Genomic DNA, 20,100 nt, shown 5'->3' on the forward strand with positions numbered 1-20,100 from the left:
TCCACTGTGAATCGAGAATTAAGCGATTGAAATTTCGGTCTCGCCTGGATTATCATTACTAAAGCCGGTACGATAAAAAAACAAATAGTCTCGATTATCCATTTCATGATTAAATCAGAAATGAAAGTTGGGCAGCAAATCGGATCATAATCCAATAAATATCACCGGCTAGCTTTGACATCGAGGAGTTGATTATGGTCTGAATAAGTTAATTAATGTCTAATTAAACATGCATTATGCAAGAGCTAAATCTGCCTATTGCAGGTCTTTCTTTAGGCCTGAAATGTTTTCTATTCTAAAGTATTAATTAGACATTAATTAACTGATCCAGGCCTTAATCAACTCTCGATGGCATCAGATTTCTCCGATATTAAATAGATTAAAATGGTTCAGCGATACTTTGATTTAATCAAATATGGAGGACCAAGACTTAGCTTTGATCAACCAGTACGGTGGTTGAAATTATTGCACAGGTCTGTCAAACCTTCAAAGGCTAATATCTTCGCTTGCAATAGAGTAATTTGAATGAAATTTTCAAATTATTCATTTTACATCATCTACTTTCGAATGGCTAGTTCTTTATCTAAATCTTACATAGTGTATCTTTAACTGAATACATTCTCAGGTAGCCATTCATTCATAATGTCATTAAAAATACAAAAATTTGACTTAGCACGTGCGCGCTGTATCATAAGGTCTGTCATTGAGTCAACTGGCGTGGTTTCGATTCCCCGGTTGTATGTGACAAGGAGTGGGGATGCCTGTCCAATCTCGTGGGTTTTCTCCGGGTCCTACGGTTTCCTCCCACTGCTAAAGACCCCTACGCGCAAGCGAATCAATTGAAATAAACTTGAACCATGTGTTAGTCCCAAAATAACCTAGTTTGTGTCGAGTGGACGTTAAACCCCATTTCTCTCTCTCTCACTGTCCATTTTTCATTGTCTATTTTTGAACTATTATAGTAAGAACGACCAGCTCTATACCTCTATACCTCGCATGACTGATTATCTTATCCACTCATGACTGATGGTGACAACCATGACCAACTAGCCATGACCAACTTCTGAATGAAAGTGACCATTCAACTGAGCAGTGTTCTGCCTATGAATATCAGTCAAGTGAAGACTTTAAAAATAAATAATCAATGAAGATAAATGAATATTTTATGGTATTTTATTTTCATAAATCTTTACAGATCGATATTATGTTAACATATATAATATTTTTAAACATAGACATTATGTCAAATGTACATGTATATATAATATTTTTAAACATCAACATTATATATTATATATTTAAACATTAACATTATGACAACATATATTTTTCTAAACATTAACATTATGTCAACATATACAATATTTTAAAACACAATGTCAACATAAATATTTAAACATAAACATGTCAACATGTCTAATACATGTATATTTAAACATTAACATTATATGAACATATTTAAACATTAACATTATGTAAACATTAACATTATGTGAACATATTTAAACATTAACATTATGTGAACATATTTAAATATTAACATTATGTGAACATATTTAAATATTAACATTACGTGAACATATTTAAATATTAACATTATGTGAACATATTTAAATGTTAATATATGTGAACATATTTAAATACTAACATTATGTGAAAATATTTAAACATTATGTGCACATATATAACAGGCCTAATATATTTATCTACATTATATCAGCTTGGTATTTTTAAACATTAATAACAGTTCAAGGATATTGTATAGTTAAATATGTACCTAAATATATAAACACACAGATGTATATCAGAGGGAGAGAGAGAAAGAGAGAGAAATGGGGTTAACGTCCACTCAACACAAACTGGGTCATTTCGGGACTAACATATGGTTAAATTTTATTTCAATAATTCACTTGGGGTCTATAGCTGTGGGAGGAAACCAGGGGACTCGGAGAAAACCCACACGTTTGGACAGGCAACCCTAAACCTTGTAACCTACAAGCAGGGATTTGCGTATCAACCACTCTCTAATTTTAGTCAAGAGAAATACAGGGGCATAGCCCAAAATATTTCTGCCTGACTTGCTCAGTGTGAAGCACATAACATAATGACCCCTTTCTGAACAGGATTTTAGATGCCATCCCTAACACTAATATAACAAGATGACTCGATCATCAACAAACATGTTTCCATGGAAACCCAAAAATGATAAAATCCAAGAAAATTTCTAATTAGCAAAAGGCCCAGCTACTATAATAAAATCTTGCATAGTTTATGAGATATGCTCAAGAAACAAAATCAGGACTTACTTCGTTCAACTTGGGATAAGAAGCCATCACTAGAGATGATGCAGGAGTGGAATTGTCTCGGTATATATAATGGACAGTTTTCTGTTTTCAGAAAATCGGGAATTACTTTGTTCAGCCTAGGATAAGAGAGAGAGAGAGAAATGGGGTTTAACGTCCACTCGACACAAACTTGGTCATTTCGGGACTAACATATGGTTTAATTTATTTAAATAATTCGCTTGCACGTATGGATCTTTAGCAGTGGGAGAAAACCGGAGGACCCTACTCCTTGTCATGTACAACCAGGGATTCGAAACCACGCCAGTTGACTCAATGACAGGCCTTATGATACAGTGACGTGGGATAAGAAGCCATCACTAGAGATGATGCTGGAGTGGAATTGTCTGGGTATATATAATGGACAACTATGCCTTGTTTACTTTTGTTATATTTCAAAATCTCTTCAATTTTACGAGACTCATAATTTGAAACTTAAAAGGCCTGTATTTCAGTTATATTGTCTGGGTATACATAATGGACAACTATGCCTTGTTTACTTTTGTTATATTTCAAAATCTCTACAATTTTACGAGACTCATAATTTGAAACATAAAAGGCCTGTATTTCAGTTATATGTCAGTTTATATAATAGATGCAAGAAGTATCATACATAGAGAGACCCATAAACATTATATTATTTATGATATTGACTGACATTCAGTTACATATTTTTATCAAAACAATGTCTGTAAAACTATGCCTAGCTTACTATGGACAACCATAGGTTGTTGCTCGACAAGTTTTATCAAGAGAGTGTTTGTTGTAAAACTATGCCTAGCTTACTATGGACAACCATAGGTTGTTGCTCGACAATTTTTATAAAGAGTGTTTGTTGTAAAACTAAGCCTAGCTTACTATGGACAGCCATAGGTTGTTGCTCAACATTTTTGATCAAGATTGCGTTTTTTGTAAACTTGATATAGCATCAGCACAAGATTTAATGAGCTGACAGAGCTGTATGGTGTATTCTATTGACGCTGTTTTATCTAACTCCCCTACGGCCCACTTTAATTTATTTGTTAAAACAGTCACTGATTGTATGAAGTCTGACGATGGAATCGAAGATGTACCCGAGTTGCTCGTACGATTTGACGATGTTACGCTCTGACTGTTTGTAACAACAGCCGGGGGAGGTAACTCTGTGTCTGTAATTTGACTGTCAGGCTGTAGTGGAAGATCTTCAAACTCTGTTTCTTCTCTTGAAGTTACTCGCTGCTGTTCTTTCACCTGTGTTAATGCTGCCGTCTGATTTTTTACTGAAGGAAATAAAAACATCTATACAGAGTTGTCTATAATGAAGTCAAAACTTTTTACTGTAGTCACAGAGAGAGGGAGAGAGAGGAATAGGGTTTAACGTCCATTCGACACAAACTAGGTCATTTCGGGACTAACATATGGTTTTTGGGTTTGTTTTTTTATTTCAATAATTCGCTTGCACGTAGGGTCTTTAGCAGTGGGAGGAAACCAAAGGACCCGGAGAAAACCCACGAGGTTGGAGAGGCGACCCTACTCTTTGTCACATACAACCCGGGAATCGAAACCACACCAGTTGACTCAATGACAGACTTTATGATACAGCGCACACCTACTAACCATTCAGCCATCCAACCCCCCTTAATGAGTGGAGAGCATGGCAAGGAACAATGACTAGTAATCATACGGGAGGTGCGATAAAATGAGATTTCGTGTACACTTTGGCAGTTAGAATTTGACAAAAGAGTAGCCAAAAATTCTGCTGTTCAGGCCAAATTTCAATCATAGCCAATTTAATCACACAAGCCCTTCTCCATTAGCCTGATTGTTTAAAACAAGATGAATGATTTTTGATATTTAAGATTTCAAGTCTAAATCAGGAACTAGTTTCTTAATCAAAGGGAGGCAACTCTACTTAAGGACTTATAAGAGTGACACCATAGCACCTTGGACTCAAATACAGATCACAATTAAAACAGATAATTTGATATGACAAGTACCAGTATTTGAATTTGTTCTGAAAACTTTTTTTTTAATGGACCCTTAATCAAAGATATATTATGGTAGATTAGATAAAGATCTCACTATAATAGTTAAAAACTAGATAATGGAAAGGGAATTTGCTGATAATTTCAGTCAAATTGGTCCAGTCTGAAACAAGATTTTAGCGATTGAATTTTTGGCCTAGCCTCGATCATCACTACTTAAGTCGGTGCGATAAAAAAAACCCCATAGTCTCGATTATCCATTTCATGATTAAATTATGAATTTAAGTCAAACAACAAATCGGAACCTAATCCAATAAACATCGCAGGCTAGCGATGGCATCGAAGGTTTGTTATGGTCTGGATAAGTTAATTAATGTCTAATTAATAATTTAATAATAAAGAAAGACCTGAAATAGACAGATTTAGATCTTGCATAATGTATGTTTAATTAATAAAAAATAATCTGCCTTACGTGGATCATCTTTATCTGTATCAGAATCTAATTCACTACATGCTACACAATAATTGCTACCATGACGATCTTGTAATAAAATAGTCTGAAGATAAAAAATCAAATAGTAAGTGAAATAAAATGAAATGGGGTTTAACGTCCTACTGTTCTGCTCCGAACTGGGCTAATGAAGAAGGATATATGCCATACAGTGTGCTACGAGGGAAATTTTGCCCGGACAGTGGCACTACGGCCTACTCTTATATCGAATTCCAACTGCCAAGGGTTCTTTTACGTGAATGCCAATGTGTACACGGGACCTCAGTTTTTTTTGTCCCATCCGAATGACTACACAGCTGTCCTTGTCAGGCCCCGCTTCCTGCATCACTGACAAAGGGGGTCCCACACCTGAAAATCTGGATGAACTTTCTCGGCAGGGATCGAACACCCGACCTCCAGGGGATGCCAAGAGAGAAATTATGTCTGGACGGTGGTAGTGACTAGTCAAGAATTCTTTTACGAGTGAAAAGGTCGACCTCGCTTTGGTCAGACAGTGGTGTTTATGTTGTCTACGCTTTATCGATTGCCAACTGTAAAGAGGTCTTTTACGTACACAGGAACTTTTTTGCGGGGTTCCATCCGATCAATTAGATGCTATTGCTTGCCAGGACCTTCGACCTTCGACCTGCTGTGGAACATTCTCGGCCAACACAGGACTTGAAGTCAGGACTCACCTGGTTAGTGAGTCAGTTCCTTGCCTTTACTCAGGGGGGTTGGATGGCTGAATGGTAAGCGTGCTCGCGCTGTATCATACAGTCTGTCATTGAGTCGACTGGCGTGGTTTCGAATCCACGGTTGTACGTGACAAGGAGTAGGATCGTCTGTCCAACCTCGTGGGTTTTCTCCTTGTTCTCCGGTTTCCTCCCACTGCTAAAGACCCCTATGCGCAAGCGAATTATTGAAATAGAATTAAACAATATGTTAGTCCCGAAATGACCTAGTTTGTGTGAGTGGACTTAATCTCTCTCTCTCTCTCTCTCTCTCTCTCTCTCTCTCCCTCTCTCTCTTTTACTCACAGAGTTTAGCACACAAGACCTGTTCTTGATTTCATATTTGCAAAACCTGAGCTGTTCAATACCGGAATAGCAAGAGGTTTACTGTCTCTTCAACACAATATATACTTTGGGAGAACATACAGTAATATTTGGGGGATCACGGTGGCTAAGTAGGTAAGACGCTGGCTTGCTATCCTGGAGGTCGGGTGTTCGATCCCTGCATTGGCCAAGAAAGTTCATCCAGATATTCCGGCGTGGTTTCCCCTTGTCAGTGATGCAGGACAGAAGGCCTGACCAGGACAGCTGTGTAGTCGTTCGGATGGGACGAAAAACCAAGATCCCTTGTACACATTGGCGTTCACATAAAAGATCCCTTGGCAGATGGAATTCGATATAAGAGTAGGCTGTAGCGTCGCTACCCGGGCAAAATTTCCCTCATAGCACACTGTATGACGTATGCCCGTCTTCATTAGCCCAGTTTAGGAGCAGAACAGTAGGAGGTTAAACCCCATTTCATTTCATTTGATTTTGGTAATATTCGTTTCTATGGTAACAAGGGAGAGAATGACTAGAAATACACAGGATCTCAGGTTTTCGTCTCATTCCAATGACTATACATTGTCAGGACCTCTGTACTGCACCACTGACAAGGGGGAACTGTGCTGGATGATCCTGTCAGGACCTCTGTACTGTACCACTTACAAGGGGGAACTGCGCTGGAAGATCATGATCGAACATAATGCCCCTTTGAGAAACCATGTGATATCATTTACACCAGATGTTTGTATTCTTCATGATTTGATAAAGGGAGAGAAATGGGGTTTAACGTCCACTCGACACAAACTGAGTCATTTCGGGACTAACATATGGTTCAATTTTATTTCCATAATTCGCTTGCGCGTAGGGGTCTTTAGCAGTGGGAGGAAACCGGAGGACCCGGAGAAAACCCACGAGGTTGGACAGGCGACCCTACTCCTTGTCACGTACAACAGGGGAATCGAAACCCCGCCAGTTGACTCAATGACAGACCGTATGATACAGCTCGTGCGTGCTAACCATTCGGCCATCCAATCAATTCTAATTGGCCTAATAATATGTATAAAATCTCACCTCACATTCTCGACATGTGATTCCCAACATTTTATAACCTTTCAACAGATAATCCCCCATCAATTTACTGATCTTATTGGACCTTTCACGTCGAGCTTCAATAATCTTCATCTCTGCTTCCGTTGGTGGAACCCAGTGGACGTCAAACATATCATTACTTCTTGAAGCTAAAAGATATAAATAAACTCTGTTACTAAGGGGGTTAATAGATACTCCTTGACACAAACTAGGCCATTTGGGGATTAACTTATTGTTCAATTTTATGTCAATAACTTGGGCGTAGAGGTCTTTAGTAGTGGGAAGAAACCGGAGGACAATCAGAAAATTCAAGAAGTTGGACATGCAACCCTAATCCTTGTTGCCAGGCCAGAGAGAAAGTTAAAATTTTCTTTAACAGGTTAATTAGTTAATATAAGTTAATTATCGAAGCTTCTAAAACATGGCGAATTCCGTACCCAACCTATTTTAAAGAGTAAGGAAACTTATTCTAGATCATTATTTTTATTAATTCAATAGGAACTATCACTGTCATGCAGGAATCAGACGAGACATGCTCTTTTACTCATGGACAAAGTCCATATACCGAGAATACAGATACAGCAACTAGCCATTTTTGATAGTTTCGGCAGGCGTTAATTGTATACTTCCACCTAGCCAGCAGATTACTGCATAGTACTTTGAGAAGTGGCATTTTGACAGGAAAATGTTTAAAAATAATCGAATTTGTTGCGTTCGATCTTCGGAAAGTGGTGATCAAGTTATTTTAACCCGAGACGTGTGATCCGGCAGACATAACTAAAGAGACAGTGACACTGTGATCTCTGAATGATATTTTGCATGAATTAGGCCCCTTCTTGGGTCTGAATAACGATTTTCCATTAGAATGTCCATATATGATGTCGCACAGTGTTAACACATGCATTAATTCATTTCTATTAACATGTTAATCTCATTTATACGTTAACCTGTTAAAAAGTTAACTGCTCTCAGCCTAGAAATGGTTCCACTACTGTAGGCCTACACTGAATGACTGATGTCTTGCTCGAGCCACACAAGCAGGCCCGTACCCAGCTTGCTGGCTGCAGAGGGGCAGTGAAGTTTTTAGGGGGGGCACACCCGGCACAGTCTACAGTAGGTATTTTAGAGCTATGCCCACCCCCCACGGCTACGGGCCTGCACACAAGTACTATTACGTACAAATATTGCAACTACTCTCAGCCATGTCACAGAATCGAAAACGTTCTACTTGCCAGACCTTCTGATCTAAAGTACACATTCGGTCCCCCCCCTTCCTCTGAAGGATTTTGGGCCCCCCTCCTGCTCATGGCTATAACCCTAGCCACGAACCTCCAGAAACCATATCCCTAAATACGATAAAAGAGAAGAAAAACAGAAATGAAAAGATGAATGAAAAATTAGTCAGATCAACCAACAGCGCCCGATTTTGAATCCCTTTCAAATTATAAATTACGCAGTGTACATTTTGCCGTCCGACGGTTCTTTACTTTATTTACTATTTAGCCGTCCGACGGTTCTTTACTTTATTTACTATTTAGCCGTCCGACGGTTCTTTACTTTATTTACTATTTAGTCGTCACTTTTGTTTGACATACCATAGTTCGTGGAATTATAATTAAACTTCCCCTTCTTTTAAAGTAAGTTTGTTTGGAAAGACTTCTCGCTTTGTGTTGTCACCACAAGTCTTTTAACATTGGCCTTTCTAGGCGCAAGAAAGTACCTTATTAAAAAGTAATAAATAAAACCAAGTCTGAACAGGTTTGAAAAATTAAGAACAAACAAATGCAAATAACTTTATACTTCTAAATCCATTATTTGACATGTTTGACATTGTAGTTGTAACAAACTTTTTAAAGCAGAATTATTTACATCTGAAATGAAATGAAATGGGGTTTAACGTCCTACTGTTCTGCTCCTAAACTGGGCTAATGAAGACAGGCATACGCCATACAGTGTGCTATGAGGGAAATTTTGCCCGGGCAGCGGCACTATCGACTACTCTTATATCGAATTCCAACTGCCAAGGGATCTTTTACGTGCATTCCAATGTATACACGGGACCTCGGTTTTCCATCTCATCCGAAGGACTAGACAGCTGTCCTTATTTACATCTGTCCTTGTCCTTATACTGCTTTTTCCAAAATGGAACTGGTTTGTTCTCATCACCTTTCGTTTTTCGGCTGAATCCAACAGGTGTCTGTTGATAGACATCTTTTGACCTTCCTCATTTTTTAATTTTGGCTGGCAATTTAATACAAGCTGGTAGTTGATAAGCACATGATGGTGAAGTCTGAAAATTAAAAAGCCACAAAGATTTAAAAAAAACCCTAAAACTCCATGATTTGGTAACTGAGCTCTGTAATTATGTGTTAGACTTCACACCACTTCACCAGACTATGTTACATGTATATACTACATACAATACAAATATCATGATATACTACAATGCCTCAGCTAACAGTGCATTATATGCTTAAAAAGATGAGAAAAGAGAGAGAGAGAGAGAGAGAGAGAAATGGGGTTTAACGTCCACTCAACACAAACTAGGTCATTTTGGGACTAACATATGGTTTAATTTTATTTCAATAATTCACTTGCGCGTAGGGGTCTTTAGCAGTGGGAGGAAGCCGGAGGACCCGGAGAAAACCCAAGAGGTTGGACAGGCGACCCTACTCCTTGTCACGTACAACCAGGGATTCGAAACCACGCCAGTCGACTCAATGACGCACGCTAACCATTCAGCCATCCAACCCCCCTCCCCCACCGCCAAAAAAAAAAATATGAGAAACTTACTGTGTTTTTAATGTTTACATCAGAGAACTCTTCCATTACCACATCGTACAACACAATATCCGAAGTCTGTGTTTGGTCACTTAATGGCTCATATTCTGGATCTGAGGGATTTACTTCATGTACTTGTTTCACAATACCAAGATCAACAACCTAGAAAAAAAACCCAAATATTACAACTCTTTATTTACATATATAACGGCGTACAGTGTAATGCTACAAAAAAACAAATGTTTTATGGCATGTCGGTATAGTACGAATTGGCACCAAAATGTATATGCTACAAGTCAGTTTAGTTTGATAGTGACCAGCTAATTTTTACACCGAAATGTATTTTACAGTAGGCAGTTTTGACTTATAAACAACACCAGTAGAATTTAAAGGAGCTAAATTGCTAACATTTGGGACCTAGAAATTGACACAAGTGGGTCGCAACTCATATAATACTGTAATATGAATGTATATAAACTGATATACATTCAATGGTTTCCGTTTTTACTCTAATTTCAAATCAGTTATGTTCCGCGAAATAAGCCCGCAGTCTCAATTGAATGCAAATTTCTAGCGCCTGGTTATTCCAGTCTACATATGCCGTTTGGTTTGGTGCAATATGTCTAGCCTCGTTCCTCGAGTCTCTTGCTAGAACTGGGGCTGAAACGCATTATGGTACACGATTCGTGTACCAATGGCAAAATGTTTATTTTGTCTTAAATATTGGATATCAGAAGCCAATCTCTTTCCGGTAAGATCACAGCATCAATGTTGATTTAAATTGACAAATAAATCGTGTTTTCAATGTTGAAGATTTTGGATGATATTGAGTTAGAGACTTAGCTACTTTAATATAGTACCAGGTAATTGTAAATATGATGCAAATAAAAAGCAAATATTACTCTCACCTCCTCTTCTGAATTTAAGATCATAACTGAAGCTTCTTCATCCATCTCCCAATATGCAATTAGATTGCGAAGAACTCCGAGCCGTTGTCGATATTTAGTCATGGAGTCTTCACTAGCCAGTGTGGCAAGTTTTTGAGCTTCTAAAAATGCGCATCTGTACTTCTGTGGCTGAGACAGCTTAGTTTGATCGTGCGTTGGCAGAGCTTCAACAATTATAGGTCCACCATTTTCAAATTCACCATCACCATTTGGTACTTGTGACATTGAACAGGTATCCCTATAAAAATCCATCCTCCATCGTTCAGCTATTCTATCCTCAAAGAAAACATTGAGCCCAAGCTTCATCCGGACCGCTAGAACATGGTGGCATGGTAGACCATTTACTAGACTGAACTTGCAGGTGCAGGATGTACTGTCTACCTTAGCCTCCCCAGATGACATGTGAATCAGGAACTTATTAGAACCACTATCTTCATTGTCAGGAACCTGTAGCTTGTTTGCCAGTTGCATTTGATTTGCAATAACTTTGTACGCATAGGGTGTCAATAGCCTTGAGTAGCGTGCCTCAACAGACTCTGGTGCAAAACCAAGGGCTGGTCGCTTCAACAACGTATTACTTATTCTGCAAGCACCGAATAACAAGTTCCAGGTCATCAAAAAATTCCTCTAAATTAGAGAACTTCTTTATAACCTGTTTCAGCTTCTGGTTAATGCTTTCCAATCTGTTGTTGGTTTGGTTGTTGTAGTGGCATGAATCTTTTAAGCCAACTACCCACTGGTTCCTAATTGGATGCCAAGAATTAGTGAAATAATCAATGACTGGTTGTACACCAGTGTCTCTCAGATTGTCGAAGTTACGTTGATATTCATCTTCACAGTTGGAGTATGCCAATTTTTGAATTATTTCTAAACAGTGGTCTTTCTGTTCTAAACGGATATTCATTTTTTCCACGTTTATTTCACGTTTGACAGAACGCAAAACAGGAAACAAACAAAGCTGGAATTGTGCATCCGGAAACTGTTCCCCATACACGGCTCTTTCCATAAAGTCATCGGTCATAACAGTCTTTGTCTTTTCCCATGCCTTGTTTTCATTCTTAAAAATTTGAACAAGTTTGGTCATTGTTTCTGCAAACTCAGAAACAACAATGTACACACACACAATTTCACTCTCACCATTGCCATCAACAATAAGTTGAAGAAATACTGGCATACGAAGATCATTGAGCTTATATGTGACATCCACTAGCAGTAGCTCTGGGAAACAATCGTATTTCTTCTTCATCACCTCGTCTTGGTAATAAATGGCCTCAAGCGTGTCATCTTTTGTTAAGACTTGTATCGTTTTATCTGCAAGAAAAGAGTGAATTTACATTTTGATATGCTGAGCCTGTTCCGGTTATGCAGACTTTTTATCCAGAGATAGGCTTCTTGCATCAAAACTACTCTTACAAGGTAATACTAAAACCAAATTAACTAATGCATTTAAAAAGTTCTTTGGACGACACCACAAATGTATAACTTGTCAACATCTCTGATCTTTTATTAGTACCCTATGTTTTAACTATTATGGTAGTAACCCCTCCGGGAGAGAGAGAGAGAGAGAGAGAGAGAGAGAGAGAGAGAGAGAGAAATGGGGTTTAACGTCCACTCACACAAACTAGGTCATTTCGGGACTAACATATGGTTTAATTTTATTTCAATAATTCGCTTTTTCTCCGGTTTCCTCCCACTGCTAAAGACCCCTACACGCAAGCAAATTATTGAAATAAAATTAAACCATATGTTAGTCCCGAAATGACCTAGTTTGTGTGAGTGGACGTTAAACCCCATTTCTCTCTCTCTCTCTCTTAAACTTCTTACCTGAGCTTTGCAACTTTGTAAGTACTTGCTCAAGATTTTTTGGTTTTGGTATTAGTCGCTGAGCATGGTTTGTAATGTCCTTGAGTGTAATGTTTTTGCCAGTCGATTGTCTGATGTGGTCTTGTAGTACTTTTTTTATTAGGTCTGGTAAACAGCAGCTTTTCCACCTCAGTTCGTTCTTCAGCATTTAGTCTCCTCTCCTTGGGGAGAAACTGAAAGGTCTACTGAATGGAAAAAAAAAGAAAATGACCTAACCACATTTCCTAAAACTCACAATGTGAGTCTAAAAGTATTACACAGAAAATGTAAACTGTAATTTTTTTAACCCGTTAACTGCGTTGGGCATTAGATAACGTCCTAGACAACTGCCACTCACCGTGTGTAGGGCGTAATATAACGCCTTGGAGGTATTTTCCCCAACCTATTCTTCGAATACGATCACAGCATGTGTAGGACGTTATATTACGCCTGGTCAAGGAAATCTAATTGAAGGGAGACAACTCTATTTACCGTTAGTTTTAATATGGTTTCAGACTACTAAAATTTGTATTCAGGAATTAAAAGGTCCAAAAATGACGTTTTTCGTCAAATTAATTACACAATAGGGGGTAGTTAACGTTTTAAAAACTACACAGTTAAGGGGTTAATATCCAGCAGGTAACAAGATCAACTGTTATTAACATATAAAGAGGAATAAAACATCCTATTGTTTTGAATCAGATTAAATGCATTGTATTTACTGTCCCACTACAGGGGGTTGGATGGCTAAATGGTTAGCATGCGCGCTGTATCATAAAGTCTGTCATTGAGTCAACTTTACTGGCGGGGTTTCGATTCCCTGGTTGTACTTGACAAGGAGTAGGGTCGCCTGTCCAACCTCGTGGGTTTTCTCCGGGTCCTCCGGTTTCCTCCCACTGCTAAAGACCCCTATGCGCAAGCGAATTATTGAAATAAAGTAAACCATATGTTAGTCCCAAAATGACCTAGTTTGTGTCGAGTGGACGTTAAACCCCATTTCTCTCTCTCTCTCTCTCTGTCCCACTACAGCTCCAATTTTTAGACTAATCACAAGCATATGTCTTTAGGCGTGCAAAGTGTTATTTTTTTTATTTCTAACTAACTAGGGGTTTCTTTTAACATGTATGTACATGAAATTTGATTTGTCTTTTTCGAAAACTCGCTGCCTTTCCTGGCAAGGCTTGTTGCCAAGTCCGTTACAACAGTCACCAAGCTGGAAAAGTCCACAGACTCACATCATGTGAGATAGATTTACATCCTAACCTTTACACGCAGCACAAGTTATCTGCAAATGTTCACAGGAGACAACTCGCCTATCTCAAAGACAATTATTAGTCAATATTACATAGAAGAATTAAAGTTTACCACATTACCTTGATTATTGGATGATTGTGCTGAGTTTTCATGTCCGTAACTATTAGTTTTTCTGCATCTTCAGAAGCATGAAACTGCACAAATGCCTCACACTCATCTCTAAATGTTCTGCAAAGCAAGTGAATAAGTATTATTATAATGATAGAGGAAAACTAAATCCAGGGCCAGCAACAAATTAACCATGATTTCTGTGTTTTGTATGCCATGGTTAAAACAGGGATGTTAAAATCTTATAAAGTCACTAGCACTAGTTGTAGCACCAAGTCATCCACTTGTCTAAGTTAGACTGACATAAAACTAAGTGTTACTCATTAATTTCATGGGCAGATCTAGCAATAAAAGTAAAAAAAAATGTCACCAGTGCAAAAGCTAATTTTAGCAGTGTCATGATGGGTGTAGTCCGTGGGGGTAGGTCTAGTAAAGTAAAAATATTGTCACCATTCCAAAAGCTAATTTGTGCAGTGCCATAGCCTATGAGTGTAAGGCCTACAGTAACAGCTGATAGTAGTCATAGTGTAGATTTGAACTGGGGCTGGGCTGGACCCACTGCCACTTTTACTAAGTTAATTCCGATCTAAGCATGTTCACAAATAAAATTTAAAATGACAGCTAGTAGTACTGGTAGCACGTCATTTTGGTCCTGCGTCAGTTCGGACTCAACACAAACGTCGTTTCGGACTCAGTTTGACGACCTTTTGGACTTACTTGGCGACTTTTCGGACTCAATAACGGACTCAATAAAAGCTGAAAACTTCTATGTATGTATTTGTAATAACTGTTTATTCTTTCGTTTTAGATGGGACCGAAGACAGACTATTCACAATAATAAAGAAATTAAACATTGTTAGTTGTGTTTTATTTATCGCATACAGACCTTGAACTTGAAGTAAAACCAATATTACTTGATCGGCGAATACTGTATTTATTTATTTATTTTTATTTTAATAGCTTTATTTATTTACAAATATACACGTATACAAAATTATAATATGTACAATTAACAATATGCATGGACAAACATATAATACATTTTATATTTGTTTATAGATTTTTATATTTAGCTATTTAGCTAATTTTTTCCCCAAAAATCAAACAGATATACAACTGTGCATTATCTATTGTCAGGTATATAATGTAGTGAAACCAAGACGAGATTATTTAATCTCTATTTAATTGATTGGCGATTGTAGTATTTAATCTGAGTATATAATGTAGTGAAACCAAGACGAGATTATTTAATCTCTATTTAATTGATTGGCGATTGTTGTACTTAATCTGAGTAAGTTTAGATTATTGACGATAATTGATTAATTGATCGGCGATTCTTAAAGCCGTTAAGAAACGATTGAGAAAAAAAAACACTGCTACCTTCCTTTTGTTGATTGAGTCAACGCCAGGGGTCCAGTGTCATTTTATTTACTTAATTGTGAGTTATTTTCAGAGGCAGAAAAGATACCCCTCAACATTACCATGATGTCGGAGAGTTCGGTATCGGCATATAGAGGGCAGACTATTTCAACTACGGGATGAATATAACCACCAAGATATTAGTACGAGTAGGCTATTAAAAAAAAAACAAACAGTCACCTGCCCAATAAAGAAAAGTGAAAAAATATTTAAAATAATTGGAAAACTGAAAAAATAAATGAAATGAAATGAAATGGGGTTTAACGTCCTACTGTTCTGCTCCTATACTGGGCTAATGAAGACGGGCATATGCCATACAGTGTGCTATGAGGGAAATTTTGCCCAGGCAGCGGCACTATCGCCTACTCTTATATAGAATTCCAACTGCCAAGGGATCTTTTACGTGCATTCCAATGTTTACACAGAACCTCGGTTTTTCGTATCATCAGAAGGACTAGACAGCTGTCCTTGTCAGGCCTTCCGTCCTGCACTGACAAGGGGAAACCACGTCGGAAAGAAAAAATAAAATGAAACTGATAAAATAAATGTATGTTTTATAAAATAAATGAATACCCGACTGAGACTATTATTTCATCAAATAAATATGCCCGTTGTTATAAATCGCTGTTATCGTTTTATGCTATATTAATAAATAAAATAGTTTATAAAGTAAATTGACATCAGTGTTCTATAATTCCATGTTCTATACCCGAGTCCGAAACGTCACCTACTCGAGTCCGAAACGTCATCTACCCAAGTCCAAAACGTCACCTACCTGAGTCTGAAATGTCGAGGACATATTTTTGGGAGTCCGAAATGACGCGGGACCGAAATGACATGTAATCGTAGTACTTACCTCTGATTAGGTCGTTGACCGGTCGCTTTCGAATTGTATTTACGACCGCCTTTAATGCATGTATATTTTACAGAATAATACTGCAGTCTTTTCTCGGACTCTTCTCTCGCCTTTTTCTCGATCTCATGCTCATTCTCAGACTTTTTCTGAAGTTTTTTATATCTTTTTCGCGCTCCATCAAACGTGGGGTTATCCCGATGCCAAAAGGAAATACTTTGCTCTTTTTCAAATAGTTTTATTTCCATTTCAACTGCTGGAAAAGAGTCAAATTCGCTTCCAATTGAGAAAGGCATGATCGTGTTTTTAATGTTCCAAAATGGTGGAATATATCCGGAATCGGACAACTGCGCATGTACGGCTAAATAGTAAATAAAGTAAGGAACCGTCGGACGGCAAAATATATACTGCGTATAAATTATATTGACTTCAGTCTTCACGTTCAAAGAATAATAATTTTTAATCAATAAAATCACCCATTGTTAACAGCCAATTTCCAGGTTGATGTAATACAAACAGACAGAACGTATTGTTCGATTCAGTGTCGGTGCTTCAGAAACGGCTTGAAAAGAAAAAACAAAAGTACTCCAACTACTGTCTCAACCTAACAACTAAACACGTGAAATCATTATAATGTCGGATGTTTGTATTTTTGGCGAGACTGCAATCAATGGGAGGTAACTCTAGTTAAGCTCTTTTGGTTTTAAAGTTAATTTTAGTCCATTTCTGAGTTGATAAAAAATTGTACTTTTTAATAAAGCGAAAATCTATGGTCAACTCTCATTAACATTGTCAATAATGTTTTTGCCTCTTGCTGAAGATCCATACAGTAGTTGTTTGGAACAATGAGATCGAAAGCTGATACTTATTCAATAATAGGATTAAAATGTAAACTTCCTATTTCGTTTCGCATAACATGTCTTAAAATATATAGATAACCACGAAAATAAGCCGGGAAAGGAAAAAGAAAACATGATATTTTAGAGCCGTTCCATCAGTTGCAAAGTTTTCAAAATGTTTACCCCTCAAAGTATGTCCACTCGATCTAGAACTTCCCCATTTACTCCGACTCCCAGACCAGGATTGAGATCGTCTCAAAATAGAAGAACTTCAGCTCTTTTTACTCCCAACAGAAGAGCTCCAGCGGGCCAATCCCATGGCCGGTTTGTGAAATTATTTATTTTATTTAGGGTTACCAGATAATTCATTAAAGGAACCCAAAACCGGGACAGTCTCAGGAAAACCGGGACATATAATTTTATTGGTTGATTAGAGGTTTACTACAGGCTTTATTATAACACAATACAATCTTATGAATCTATAACCCAAAAAAGGCACGACACTTTGAAGTGAGCAATTTAAAATATTTGAAACCCATGTAATATCAAATGATATGGATTGTGTAACCATTAGTTGTGTTTGAATCAAGTAATAGTTGTGGATGACATCACCAATAGTTGTAGACGACATCACCAATGCCTTTTGGATGACTTCACCAACAGGTGTGGACGGCTTTGCTTGTGCATGACTTGACTGGCACCCGCATATAGGCATGGTAGGCTGGTCTACAGAGGCATTAAATGTGATCACCTTGATCAAGAGCTAAATGACACAGATCAGATTTACCTTTTTTAAAAATATATCATACAAGTAGCACCGACTTTTGATACACAGTAACAAGTAAAAGTATAAATGTGCTTTGTTTTAAATTTTTTTTTTTTTTGCAGCAGTCAGCTGGGATCAAGATCACTAACAACATCACAAATTTTAGATGAGACATCGCAGCATAGAGTCGAAAATTATGGTGTACCACTTCCAGTTCTTATCACAGAAGCTTTGACCCTGGCAGATCGTAAGTCTTTCAATGTCAACAAAACAAATTTACCTTCACAAAATTTCACTCATAGCATACTACATGGTCAATCTGATTAGTGTAGAAGAATAAGTAAGACATTAAAATCATTTCATTTGATAGTTTTGGGGAAAGCTAGCTATGACAAATTGTCCTTAACCAACCTGTTATCAATGGATATATGATTTCAGGACTAAATACAAGAGAAGATCCAAAGCCAAAGGGTGGGTTGGGGGGGGGGGGGGGAGTGTCTTTCTCACCCCCCCCCCCCCCTTCTCTCTTTAAACAGCTCAATATATATGTATGCCTACGTAATTTGGAGTCTATGATGGCCTCATTCATTGTCACCTGTCAAATTTCCTTAACAGGAACATGGAAAACCTCCTCCTGCAAAAATTCCTGGATCCACCCCTGAAATATTATTTTGGATGGAAAATAAACAACTTTAGATAAATAAAGATCATCTGATTCGTAAAAAAGATAAAAAACTTACTCGATTAGTTGGGAGTCGACAGATTTCAAAATTTGTTATTTTAGATACATTTATTTCACACAAAGTATTTTTGTATTAACAGGTAACACAGAAATATCAGTGAAGATAGATCCGTCTGGATGGGCATGGCTTGTTGGTGGCAGAAAACTATTTATCTGGAGATACAAGGCTGGTGGAACTGGACGAGTGAGTCTTCCTTAATACATTCTTATAAGAAAATATGGAACAAAAAGTTTCAAGTGTAAAAAGACAAAATATTTAAAGGTCACAGGAAAAGCTTTAATTTTTAAAAAAAATAATGCAAGTAATTATGTCAACGTATCCTTTCCATAAGATAACACGAACCTGAATGTCAATATTACCTACAACAGGTAAATTTCAACGTAAGTAATTTCTGCCGTTCTCCGTGAGTAGTCCTAACTTTCCCTCAATGAAAAATCTGAGACGTCATTTTAGTCCTTCTGTTCATAGAAATATACCGAAAAGGATATGTTGACATAATTACTTGCAATATTCAAAAAATTTATGAAGCTTTTCCGGTGACCTTAAACCAGCATGTTGGTATAATTTTCTGAAGAGCACAATTTGTCCTGTTTGCTGACTGATTAATTTTGATAATGGGTCTCCAATTTAATTTCCTGACCACTGTTCAAAAATTAATCATTATACATCAATAATCAATTGGGTTGTTTATTTTATAACAGCGATCAAGAAATTAAACGCTTGTAAATTGGACACTCATTATCAAAGTTGAATGGTGAGCTTTAAAATAGACACAAATAAAAATTAGATGATTTTTGGTGATTTTAAAAGATTTTTATTAATTTTGAAACAGATATTTGATATTAAACGAATGTAAAAGAAGTTGGTGCTAAATACACAAGATTAAATGATACCCATTTTACAGTGATACCTTTTTTGACAAGTGATTTTTTGTTTTAAATACATTTTTATAAAGACAATAAATGATGTTTAGACATCCAAAACTGTTCTTATCAACAATGTTTCGATTTCATTATCTGTCGAATAGACCCCAAAAAAAGGAATTTAATCAGGAATATTATTGACATGAACAGTCGGAACGTGAATTAAATATGGAAATTATTGAGAAACAGTGGCCTTTTTTTGTAGTTTTTGTGAAAATGGACTAATAACCACAGAGCATTGGGATTAGATCCCGCGTTATGAAATACAGTATTATCAATTAAAATTATGAAATAAAGTGTATTTATTTATAAATGTTAGCCACAGAGTTGCATATAATTGACAGGGATGTAAGGGCCTAATATAATTTATTAAAATATATTTACAGGGTATACAGTGTAAAGAATTGATTTTACCCCAGAGTGATTTAGCTCATGATGCAGCTAGAGTATGTGTTTTACCTCATTATAACCACACCCAACCACCAGCATGTGTTGCTGTCTCACCAGAAGGTGTTGTAAGATACTGGTCTAATATAGCCTATGAAAGTTCAACCGCGGAGATCAGTGCTGAATTAAAGGGTGAAGAAACAGATTGTGTTGTTAATTGTCAGGTAAGTTGGTATTATTCTCTTATTTTAAAGGGGGGTGGATGCCTGAATGGTTAGCATGTGCGCGCTGTATGATA

The 20,100-nt window shown here is 37.2% G+C and overlaps 2 protein-coding genes across 5 annotated transcripts; both read right to left on the bottom strand.

Annotated features, from left to right (window-relative positions):
* Positions 1-1,595: 1,595 nt before the first annotated feature.
* Positions 1,596-16,830, bottom strand: LOC126822442 (protein ZNRD2). 3 transcript variants are annotated; one of them, XM_050551361.2, is made up of 4 exons: positions 9,107-9,131; positions 6,923-7,089; positions 4,779-4,863; positions 1,596-3,601 (listed from the first exon to the last, which is right to left on the bottom strand). In XM_050551361.2, exons 2-4 carry the CDS (start codon positions 7,070-7,072, stop codon positions 3,237-3,239), a joined length of 600 nt encoding a protein of 199 aa, XP_050407318.2. In that variant the 5' UTR covers positions 7,073-7,089; positions 9,107-9,131; the 3' UTR covers positions 1,596-3,236. The 3 variants fall into 3 exon arrangements, with proteins under 3 accessions (XP_050407318.2, XP_050407317.2, XP_050407319.1); XM_050551360.2 differs by lacking the exon at positions 9,107-9,131 and adding an exon at positions 9,050-9,078; XM_050551362.2 differs by lacking the exon at positions 9,107-9,131 and adding an exon at positions 16,621-16,830 and having other exon boundaries at positions 1,598-3,601.
* Positions 10,636-16,570, bottom strand: LOC130010441 (uncharacterized). 2 transcript variants are annotated; one of them, XM_056101406.1, is made up of 4 exons: positions 16,148-16,570; positions 13,884-13,992; positions 12,493-12,713; positions 10,636-11,979 (listed from the first exon to the last, which is right to left on the bottom strand). In XM_056101406.1, exons 3-4 carry the CDS (start codon positions 12,677-12,679, stop codon positions 11,243-11,245), a joined length of 924 nt encoding a protein of 307 aa, XP_055957381.1. In that variant the 5' UTR covers positions 12,680-12,713; positions 13,884-13,992; positions 16,148-16,570; the 3' UTR covers positions 10,636-11,242. The 2 variants fall into 2 exon arrangements, with proteins under 2 accessions (XP_055957381.1, XP_055957380.1); XM_056101405.1 differs by having other exon boundaries at positions 12,493-12,716.
* Positions 16,831-20,100: the final 3,270 nt, after the last annotated feature.

This window comes from Patella vulgata, chromosome 5 (assembly GCF_932274485.2).
Source record: "Patella vulgata chromosome 5, xgPatVulg1.2, whole genome shotgun sequence".
Classification (NCBI taxonomy): Eukaryota; Metazoa; Mollusca; class Gastropoda; family Patellidae; genus Patella; species Patella vulgata.